The sequence below is a fragment of the Clarias gariepinus genome, chromosome 23 (assembly GCF_024256425.1).
Source record: "Clarias gariepinus isolate MV-2021 ecotype Netherlands chromosome 23, CGAR_prim_01v2, whole genome shotgun sequence".
NCBI classification, from domain to species: Eukaryota; Metazoa; Chordata; class Actinopteri; order Siluriformes; family Clariidae; genus Clarias; species Clarias gariepinus.
In genome coordinates, this window is record NC_071122.1 from 25,032,704 (window position 1) to 25,044,051 (window position 11,348).

The following is an 11,348-nucleotide window of genomic DNA, read 5'->3' on the forward strand; positions in this document are numbered from 1 at the left end:
GCAATGACGATCGGGATGGATCATTGCATAGAGAGTCTGAAATGGAAACTCAAAACGGCGGGTTCAAACCAGATATCCGTGTGTCTTTTTGTTTGTCTTTGTTTGTGTGCATGTGTGTATACGTGTGTGTGTGTGGTGGGAAATGTTCAGCGCTTGCAGACGATCCACCGACAAGCGTCTCAATTAAATAACGACGATTAAAATCATTGTGCTCTATAACGACATGCATGCTATTGCTCTGAGGAAATCAACCTCCAAATCATGAAATTATCAATTCATAATTAAGGAAATAAACACACACAAAAAAACAATGTTATATAAATAAAAACCAATTACAAACACGTATATATTTAAAAAAAAAATCCATAAATACTCCGGTCATTTACAATATCGCTCCGTAAAGACGCTTCTCTGTACAGTAGAATATACAGCTGTGCAAAACATAACAAGGTGATTATTTAAAAAAAAAATCTAAATAAATTATGAGGTATGTGAAAAAAAAATCGATAAGGCTCTTAATCACAAAGTAAATCACGCCAACAAATATGAAAAGAGAAACAATAACAATAACAATAAGATGAAAGTGTATAAACAATTGATGAGGAGATCCAGGGTTCTGTGTGCGACTGATTAGCGATGGCGTGTTCATGGCTAAAAGAGAGAGAGAGAGAGAGAGAGAGAGAGAGAGAGAGAGGTAAGCTGGGATGTCAGCGCTGACACTCATCACACCGCCGTCACCTTCCTCCTCTTCCTCTACATCCTCTTCCTCTTCATCCTCCTCCTCCTCAGAGCTCATGATAAGATGCGAGTGTTCATGAGTTTTATGTTTATATATAAGACATCTATTTCCATGCGTGCAGTCGCATGTACGACACTTTACATTTTACGATTGCATTCGAGTGCACATAACAAACAGGTTATGTAAAAAAGAGACGAGAGAACGAACGGAAAGGAGGGGAAAAAAACGAAAACCCCAGAAACATTCAAAGAGATGCTCAATCATCGCCTTAGTGGAAATGTCGGCTCGGTGGCGGGGAACGATCGGGCTTCAGGATTGGGACTGGAAAAAGCGTCAAGAACTGCTTCTGTCATCACTGAAATGTCTCTGTGTGTGTGTGTGTGTGTGTGTTAGAGAGAGAGAAAGAAAGGGGGAGGGGGGGGACACCTGAGAGCAGGTTAACAGAGTGATTGTGAGTTTGTAGATGTGAGTAGTTTCGAGACATCTGCATAATCCTCATGGGGGGGGGGGGGGGGGTATATGGGGTCCACCCGGAGATGATGCTCTCTGGATCTTCATGTCCTTTCTCCAAGCCAGATCATCAACCTAAAGAAGACAGAGAAACAAAACATCATCAGGTCTTCCCTCTCCATACACGGGTCACAGACAGATTGAAAGATTTTTAATCAAATGTATTTGCCTTAAGTTTAGTAATGATTTGACTCAGGAACAGCTGCTCAACTACAGAGAAGAAAGTCAGCACTCAAAAACGGTTTTACATATAATTATTGTTCCACATGCCATAGCTAATAAAGAAATAACACGTCTGTGTTACTTTGTGTAAAGTTTGTTTTGGCAGCACAAAGCAATCTAATGCGAGAACATTTGTTCTTTTACTTATCTTTGATTAAAAAAAAAAAAAAAAGACAACTCAAAGCAATTATATTTAAAGAACACAATAAAAAGCTCCCTAATGTAATTGACCTCATAAAAATTGCGCCACATCCAAACATGAACCAAAATATAAAGTTAAACCTGAAAATCAAATGTTCTGGTGAACGAAGGCGTAAAAGCCATTGACATTTACAGACTTTAAACACAGTACGGTGATGAGACTCTTAGCCGCGGTAAAACATTTGAACCGTGCAGACGTTTTAAAAGGGGACGTGTTAAATCTTGGAAACACAGTTAAAAAAATTAAATACATATTAAAATAAAGAATCAAAATAAACGAAAATGTAAAAAAAAATGAAAAAACAACGCAGTAGCTCAGCCGATCTGCAAATCAGTGGAGAGACTGAACCTCCGCCAGCCAGTGCCAAAGTCACTTTGAGTCTTCCTTACGGATCACCTTTTATATCAGAGCTTACAGGTAAGGGGCAGCGCTCGCTTCCATTAATGTGGGGTCACGTCTCGGCCTTGGGCTTGTTTTAATCCAGACAATCTAAGCTGTCTAACCCAGATCATGTTAGTGTCACGGCTCTAGAGGGAATAAACCACCACACAAACTCATACTCGGGCCATTTTGCCTGACAGATGGGGTAGAAAGGGGGATCGACGGTCCACAGTCTTTTATTGTACGTTACACCTGTTGGTTAGAAGAAGACGCTTCGAAGGATAAGATATTTTATATTTTTTAATTAATTACTAAATTGCTTCTATCGTTTAATGTCTTAAACAAAGCAGTACATTTCCACCAACAGTCCAACAACAGACTGCATGAGGTTTTACGTAAGGTTTCTATTATAGATTGTTAATGACTATAAAGTCGTGCTGTATTTGCAGTTGGAAATGTCCTGAGCCTGATCCACCAACATCAATTAGAAAATAAGTGAATTTATTTTACACAGCCCACCTTCTGGTGAACAAGTCTGTGATCAAATCATCAGCACTGGATCACGGATGAGAGTCTCTAATTTGTCTGGTGATAATTCTAAAACATGCATTACCCTTTTTGAACACTAGAGGACAGGAGGGAAGAATCTATCACCAAGCAGCACAGATGTAGTGATACACCATCGGGGAGACGCTGATGTTCTCTGCCAATAGGTAATAAATAAATAAACTACATTTGTAGAATATTAAGAAGCAGTTAGTGAGGAGACATGCATATCTCCTTCATCCACAATCAGCAGCATCAGTGTCTCTCTGGGGTGTAAACACCAAGCCATTAGAAGAGTGTCAGAGCGTGAGATTAAAGCTCCGTCTCTCACCGTTAGAAAGCATCAAACCACAGCCTCTATTACGAGCCACGCCCACTGCACGGGCAGAGCACAGCCGGGATTGGCCGCTAATCTGCATGCTGAGACAGATTGGTGGCAGCGTTAAGAGTGCCTGAGCCTGCTTTATCCCTCGATCTGCTCTCCTGATCCATCTCCAACACACACACACACACATGCAAAAGTCATATAACGACATGTCCCTTCTGAAAAAGTTCTGAGCTGGTTCTGGTATTCGCTCACTTGAGATCCCGACCGGACCGTCAGTGGGCTCTAACCTTAAGTCTAAACCCAAACGCCACACACACACACGACCCTGTAGCTCTCTCCCGCTGACCCACTTCTAATGCCCTTAAGAACCAGTAGATCAAGTCCTTCTGAGCTACTACCTGACCTGTGACCTCTGAACAATGAGTAGAAGCAGCGCTAATCAAAACAGGATAGGTTGGAGCCTGTGAAGGGTTTTTTTTTCTAAAGGCATGACCATGAAATAATACACAGTCCAAAATATATCTCATGGTCAGGAACTCTTGGCGTGTGGTGATGAATTGTGTAACAGCATTGGTGGCTCAGTGGTAGGTTTCCCGCAAGGGATGGATGGGAGGGTTGCTTCAGGAAGGGCATCTGGAGTAAAAAAAAAAACCTGTGCCAAGATGTTGCGCGGATCGGATGGTTCCGCTGTGGCGACCCCTCGGCAGGAGCAGCTAAAAAAACTAACATTTGTGTAACTATGATATGTTGTGTTAATTACATGGACTCCAGTTAATTTATTGGGATAGTAATACACTCAAGGCATAGTTCCAGTGACTGCAGTACGATGTCATAGCTCAGTCCAGGATAGATGTAAAGTGTGATAACATCAGTTTTTTCCATGCACAGGCTCCAGTGGTCTTAAATCCTTTGACATAAAATTGTTGCCTTCATGCAAAATAATCCATAATAATCCAGGATTAGTGTTAAGCAGTGCAAAGTGTTTTATCTCTCTTATACCACAGCAATTCACCAAGAATTACGATTGGTAAATAGATTAATGGATGCTGTTATAGAAAACTAATCAACACCTTGCGACGCACTTCTTCTTTATGTCCTGTTCAGGGTGGCGGGAGACCTGGAGCTTATCCCAGGAGACTCAGGGCATTGGGCTGGGATGACACTCAAGATGAGGTGCCAGTCTATTGCAGGGCACAGAAGCACACACTCACTTACACACTGCGTGTAAAATTTGGAAACACCACACGTGCTCTGTATGTTTTTGGTCTGTTGGAGGAAACCAGAGTATGTTAAGGAAACCCTCAAGCATGGGGAAAAAAATGTGCAAACCCCATGCACACTGACCCGAGGCAGGACTCGAACCCTGGAATCTGGAGGTGCGAGGCCACAGTGCCAATCGCTATACCACTTTGCCGTCTATCTGACCATTTAGTATCCAGTAAAATAATCACAACTCCACCTTAGCAGCTTTGCAGCAACCGTTTAACACTTAAGAAAGGAAATTACAATGAAGCAAAATTCTGTCTTCTTTGGAAGAATGAGAACACAGTGTTATTGCAGATCATCAATGTGTGTTTATCAGGGTGTCTTCCAGCATTGTAAGGCTCATTTTTGGGTTAATATTACTGCAGTTGCTTTGTCACATCACTAATGGAAAAATAACAAAAACTCAAATTAAAATAGTTGACAGAAATGTGTTCATTTCATACCATTTCAACACTAAACTCAAATTTACTTTACACTAAGGTAGAGAAATTTCAGGTCAAACACTGCGCTTGTTTTGAGCTTCTAATCGAATAACGGCTCAGCCTTCACAGAGCATTCACGTAATTGTGAGATCTATCCGATAAACACAGACTCGACTGGAGGAGCATATATTCTCAAGTGTTTGTGAATAAGATTACGTCGCGTCTTTTTTATCCCCTTTTGTCTCATTTCTCCGTATTCTGAATCACAGTAAAAAAAGAAGCTTGAACAAACATCTACGAGGGATTCAGTTCCTTCCAGACATCATAAACTATACCGATATACAGATAACGGTGGCACTGGCGTCAGGTTTGCGTGCAGGCGCGATTGAGAAAGCCTCCTCATGTCTGAGTACGCGTCTTTATCAGTAATTCTTGTCTAAAATGTGTCCTCGTACAGTTTGTTTATTTTATCATCAAAGCAATATTTCCTGACACTTATCATAATGAATGAAAACAAGAGTTTCCTTGTGGTGATCATTTTTTAAATTTAAAAAGGACTGAAATGTCGAGCTGTTTAATCGAGCTGTTTTTGTCTGTTCTTCACGATCCCATCACGGCACATTTCCTGGTGTACTGGTGTCAGGCTAGTACCTGTCATCATCACAGATGTCATTTTCGCTTAGAAACTTTCTAAACCCCAATAACCAGACTGAATTTTTTTACTCTAAAATTTTATTATGAAAAGAAAAAAAAATGATGCTTAGGCAGTAAAGGACTTGAGAGTGTGTTTACGGTGAAGGAAGCATTGGAAAGAACAGATTTGCGATATGTTCATTTTTTTGAGTTGGCAAATTTACACCCACACCATATGGCCAAAAGTTTGTGCACCCCTGATCACAAGACACACACATATGGATGGGTGTTGGAGTGGAAGAACTCGAGTGTCCTGCACAGAACCCAAACCTCAACACCTTTCCATTAAACCGAAACTAGAGCCTCCTTGACAACCCAACATCAGCGCCTGAGCTCACTCATGCTCTTGTAGAATGTGTGAATGAACACAGATCCCCACAGCCTCGACACGCTCCAACATTTAGTGGAAAGCTTTCACAGATAAGATAAGAGTCGAGCGCTTTCCCAAGAGTCCCAACAATCTTCAGGCATAAATTGAGTGTTTTATATAAACTTTTCTTTTTAAGCGCCTGTTTCACCTGTAATGTCTTGCGTAGCTCATCTTATATTCAGAGTACAAATATCATTTAGGTGTCACAGAAAAATGAGGCATGAAATCAAAGCTTACCGGTTCTCAGGTGTCCTCAATCCACAGATTAATGGGTAAGATGGCAGAAACAGTTTCAATTTTTTTTCCAGTAACAAGCCTCTTCTCAGCCACAATCAATCCTAAAGATCAACAACAGAGCAACAGACACAAATCAAATGTCCACAGTGTCCCTTTTGGTCACTTTAGTACGAAAAGCTACTAAAGTGTACCAACCTTTTTACTAAGGTACAGGATGGAAGATCATAGCCTTCAGTTAAGCAATATGCACCAAATGTGCTATGACGTGTATTTATTATCATATAGCAGCGTCACCACAGTTGCATTAAGTGAAGTGATCTAGTACACTTAGGCTAGTAATACTTAGAATAAGGTGAGCTATAAGCACTTTTCCGTTAAAACCCAGTTAAAATATTTGAAATAAATATACAAAATGTCATGACAAAGCACTCACCCTCCTGTTAGCAGCTCACCAAAATGACGTAAACTTCTTGCCGATAGCAGACACGGCTGTAAAACACACCAGAAGCAAAAAAGGATTTAAAGTAATATTGTAGTCAGTAGATAAATGTGGTAGATTTGATCAATTCTTTTCTCTTTTCAATAAGATAAAAATAAGTTTCAGCAAAAGAATGAACATGACTTCACCACAGACAGATAATAATAATAATAATAATAATAATCTACTAATACTCTGTATATAATATATATATAATATAATATAATATATAATAATACTCTGTAACTGTCACTATCTATTGTCATACCATCTCCTAGTTTTCCTGCTTGTTCAGCAGCACTACCCGGGAGGATTTTGCTGAAAACATTTTCACTCTCTGTAGTCTGCTGTGCTGGCTGGGCCGCACTGCCTATGCCACCTGGCCGGGGAGCAGCTTTTGACCCTGTGATGGGCAACAAACATAACAGCTGTTAGAAATATGTGTCTAAAAATGCTTCCTTTTGTCACATAAAAATAAGAAAAATGGCTCCGCAGCTAATTTCACCCTCAAATAAAACATATCCTCATTATGCGAGAATGCTGTTTCTAAGGAAATTGTAATTTTGGCCTCACCAATGCCTGTGGCAGGGATCGTAGAGGCTTTAGCAGGCTGGGGTGCAGCTTTAGATCCAATAGCAACTGCAGGAGTTGGTGCTGCAGGAGCAGTGTCAGGTTTTATCAATCCTCCCTGTTTAAAAGAATAGAATGTTAAGAAAATGTACAGCTATTAGTAAAATATTTGGCTCTTGATTTTTATTTCATATTGCTCACCATAAAGATCAGCAAATCAACAGATCAGCATCTGTACAATTTAGCTTACCTGCCTCGGGTCACATAATTCAAAGTTGACCAAATTTCTTTCATAAGTATTAAATAGGTTTTATTACTTAAGTTAAGCTTCAGAGGCATACTATTTGGCTAAATCCATAAGATTACAAGTTTATTCACCCCAGTAGGCGTTGGCTGAGCTGCAGATGCTCCTGCAGCCAGTGGTGGTCCAGACGCTGGAGCCTGGCCTGGTTTAGCTTGTTGCTGAGTGGCCCCAGCTCCAATACTAGTAGCCATGGCTGTGGGCTGAGTCTGACCTGCTGTGGTTGTTGTAGGCTGTTGTCCAGGCTGAGGTTGTGACTGCTGCTGCTGTGAACGAGGTTGCTGGCTGGTCTGTTGTCCTTGCTGTCCAGTTTCAGACTGCTGAGTTCCAGACTGCCTTCCAGTTGTTGGCTGTGTTGTGGACCTTTGCTGTCCTTGCTGTGGTGGTTGCTGTTGTCCTACAGAACCATGATCCTGCTGCTGCTGCTGTTGCTGCTGCTGCTGCTGCTGCTGCTGTTGCTGTTGTTTAGACAAAGGAGATTCTTGTCGCCTTGAAGAACCAGACTGCCTTTGCCCCCGCTGACCACTAGCGCTATGATGTTGTCCTGATGCAGGGTCACGGGCATATTCACCAGAGTCCCGGTACCCTGATTGTGAAGATCGGGGTTCTGAAGATCTTTTATGTAAAGAGGATGAAGTGCTGCGCCCTTCAGAACGAGTCGATGGGTCTTTGGGATGTGATCTTGAAGAACGGGAAGATCTAGACTCCTCAGTGGTATGTCGGGATGATGAGTGACGTCCTGAGCTACTAACATGATGCCGGTGCTCTCGGGATGAGGTTGAAGAGGAATGGCGTTGGTGGGTGTATTCATCTTGTGGCCATAAGTCTTCTTCTGGAGGTTCATCATAATCATGATAGGTGTGCTTGACATGGCTTCTTTTACCTGTAGAGGAGTGGCTTGCACTCCCATGATGTCTGGAACGATCAGAAGCAGCCTCCCGTGGTTTCTCAAACCAATCTGTTTCCTCCTGTCCTAAATGATATGCTTTTTTGGGAACCAAGACAAAAATTAAATGTCAATGCCAGTGTAGAGGAAGAAGAGGAAAAATTGCAGATGGAGGTCATGCAGATGAAAGTCAGGCAGAAGTAGTGAGAAATCTCCAAGCATGCAACATCTCCATGAAGAAAGGAAAAGATAAAAGAAACTGACTAAAACTAATGTTTAAAATATCTAGGTCCAAAAGAAAATAGGAAAACATAGCATACATAGCATGCACAATAAAAAAAAAAAAAAGATACAGACAAATTTACCTGCAACCTGCAAACAAGTAGGCATATATGTTTTTTCAATGACCAGAAAATTAAAACAAAAAGCAAACAACATATACATGCTGCTCTCCAGGAGTAAACATTGGCATGCAGTCGCTAGATTAGTGAGATGCACTTTTAAGAGGCAGGCATGATTTAGCACCAGTTACCTTCACTGTCTGAAACAGCACAGTGCATATCATCCACTAGGTACGGGTCATCTGGCTTGTAGGCATGACTCTTAGGCACGTCCCTTATGTGATGATCCTGAACATCAGGAAGAGAATGGCTAGAGCCATACTGGTTTCTAACATCATGTGGGTCTGAGACATGTCCCATGCCCACAGGTTTCCCCACTGGGCTCAGTGGACTCTCTTCCTCTGAGTTCTGAGTACGCATGGTGGAACGTCCAGTGCGACTATGGGTACCCCTCTGAGATCGTTCCATGGCGTCTCTCTCATATGATTTACTTCTGTACCCTCCAGAGTCTCTAGATGAGATCTTATCCATGCCATAGCCTGTGGACCGTGACCTTCCAGAGCTGTACAGACGATCATCTTCATCCAAGCCTTCTCTTGAGCCATAGTATTTCTGCTGATCATAGACATTCTTTTTTACCCCTGATCTAGAAACTACGGTGCAGCTTCCACCTGATGGTGTTGTCATTGTATAAGAGGCCAAGTCAGACTCTACATCTCGTGCCTCTTCAATAGGGGAGAATTTAGAAATCTTTTGCTCCATGCCTTGCTTTCTGTGCTTACTACGCTTGGAGGACACAGCAGCTGGTGCCAAGTTCTTAGAGGAATGCTTTTGGCTGCCCATTCCAGAACTACTGCGTGATGAATGCTTATATTCCTCATAGTAATAGGAAGATCCACCACTTACAGTTGTGCTAGGACGTCCATGACTGTCCACAGCACCCTGATGGTGGTAACCAGTGGTGCTGCTTGGTCTTCCATATAGCTCTTCAGTCCCATCTCCATAACCCATCCCCCGTGGACCATTTTCACTCACATAATCTGTTCTTGTAGCATCAGATGATCCCATGTTCTCCTTTGTTAGCTCACTTATATCATCTATCATTACATAGTTTCTCGGTATATTTTGCTCCAGATTTGAGGTATAGAGACCATCTGTCCCATAGCCAGAAGTAGGACTTGGTATGCGGTCTGTCAGTGTTTGGTCAGGGGTACGATATGGCCCATAAGCATTTGTCAAGGGTGAAGAATAGGCACCACAAAAGCCAGTTTCCTGGCCTGAAGTGGATACTGATACTGCAGGATTAGTTATTATTTCATAATTGGTTGGCAGTTTCTGTTCAAGATCAGCCAATGATGTATGTCGTGGCAGCTGATGACCTGAAAGGATGCCAGCTTGGGGCTGGAAGGGCAGACTTTGGCCAGGATATGGTAATGTTTGTCCAGGCAAATGAGCAGCAGAAGGCTGAAAGCTCTGGTGGCTGGGTTGCTGCAGGCCAATATCTGGCTGGTAGGATTGCCCATACCCATGACTCTGGTAGGCTACTTGGGTTTGATAGGATGAAGGTTGAGGAGGGTGTGGCTGAAACGTTCCTGGCTGAGGCTGGGATGGTGCAGAATACTGCGGTGCTTGAAATCCAATCTGCTGATATGCTGCAGTCGGTTGTGTTGGTCCAGGCTGGCCCTGTGGAAATGGATATGGGATATAAGAGGATGTCGGTGGGTACTGAGAAGTCATATTTGGGTCAGAATTAAATTGGCTCAGAGGTGCTGTGCTTGGTCTTGACAACATTCCATTTGTTTCATAGGTCCCAGTTGGTACTCCAGTTAATCTAAGGTTGTTGAGTTCACTATCCGACATATAGTCCCGTGCATCCCCGATGCCTCGCAGATAGGCCAGCTCTCTTCTCTCTCGTTCTTTCACCATGGTTTCCTTGCGCTGGGTAATGCCTAGTTCTAAACAGCGTAGCTTAGCATCAATCTCTTTTTCTTCTTCCTCAAGTTCTGCTTGCTGTTTACGTAGCTTGGAAGACTCTTGTTCGACAGCTTTAAGCTCATTCAGAAGCCCTGCCTTGGTAAAACTTTGTGCTGTATGGGGCAATACTCTTTGAGGCATTCCAGGAGTGCTGTACATGTGGGTCATTGCAGGGGTTACAATAGGGCGTGGCGTCTCATCTGGAGGGGGACTGGGGAGAGTCCGTTTTACTTTCCGCATCATCAAGTTCTGTAGACAAGAGAAGAAAATGTAAAATCACTAACCGCAATCTGAAAACAATAGAAGTTCCATATAAACATAAATAATAATGTACACTGCTCAGTCTAACATTAAAAGCACTCAGTGAAATGGTGAAGTAGATAACATTGATTATCTCTCCTTATATTGACACTGTCAACGCATGAGGAATATTGGGCAGCAAGGGAACAGTCAGTTCTCAAATTTGATTTGGTGCTCTCACATCAAACACAGCTTTATAGCCAATCATGGGCGTCTGTGAATTGCATTCAACTAAAATTATGAAGAAATGTGGGGAAAAAAGATGACGATCATTGACATCCTCCACTAGAACGGTAAGCCATGAAAAGTCATCGCTGAAAGGGATAGCTTTTCGCAGAGGGCTGTATCAAAGCATTAATGGAAGGTTAACTGGAAAGCTAATGTGTGGTGGGAAAAGGTTATGGAAACCTTAAAAACATTATCAAGCAAAGCCAATTCAAGAACTTGAAAAAGCTTCACAAGAAATGGAGTGAGTGCATCAAGAGTCCCCATGCACAGATGATTTAGGAATGGGCTACAACTGGTGCATTCCTAGTATGAAGTTACTCCTGAACCAGAGACAACAGAAAAAGAATAATTAGA

The 11,348-nt window shown here is 42.2% G+C and overlaps 1 protein-coding gene across 1 annotated transcript in view; it reads right to left on the reverse strand.

Moving 5' to 3' along the window:
• Positions 1-1,240: 1,240 nt before the first annotated feature.
• The window catches only part of bsnb (bassoon (presynaptic cytomatrix protein) b), a 67,485-nt gene continuing 57,377 nt past the window's right edge, over positions 1,241-11,348 (reverse strand). The window contains exons 6-12 of the mRNA XM_053484094.1: positions 8,684-10,729; positions 7,343-8,250; positions 6,968-7,082; positions 6,663-6,797; positions 6,350-6,405; positions 5,917-6,017; positions 1,241-1,324 (exon numbers count right to left, since the gene is read on the reverse strand). Coding sequence (XP_053340069.1) covers positions 6,365-6,405; positions 6,663-6,797; positions 6,968-7,082; positions 7,343-8,250; positions 8,684-10,729 — 3,245 coding nt within the window. The 3' untranslated portion in view covers positions 1,241-1,324; positions 5,917-6,017; positions 6,350-6,364. The remainder of the gene's footprint in view (positions 1,325-5,916; positions 6,018-6,349; positions 6,406-6,662; positions 6,798-6,967; positions 7,083-7,342; positions 8,251-8,683; positions 10,730-11,348) is intronic.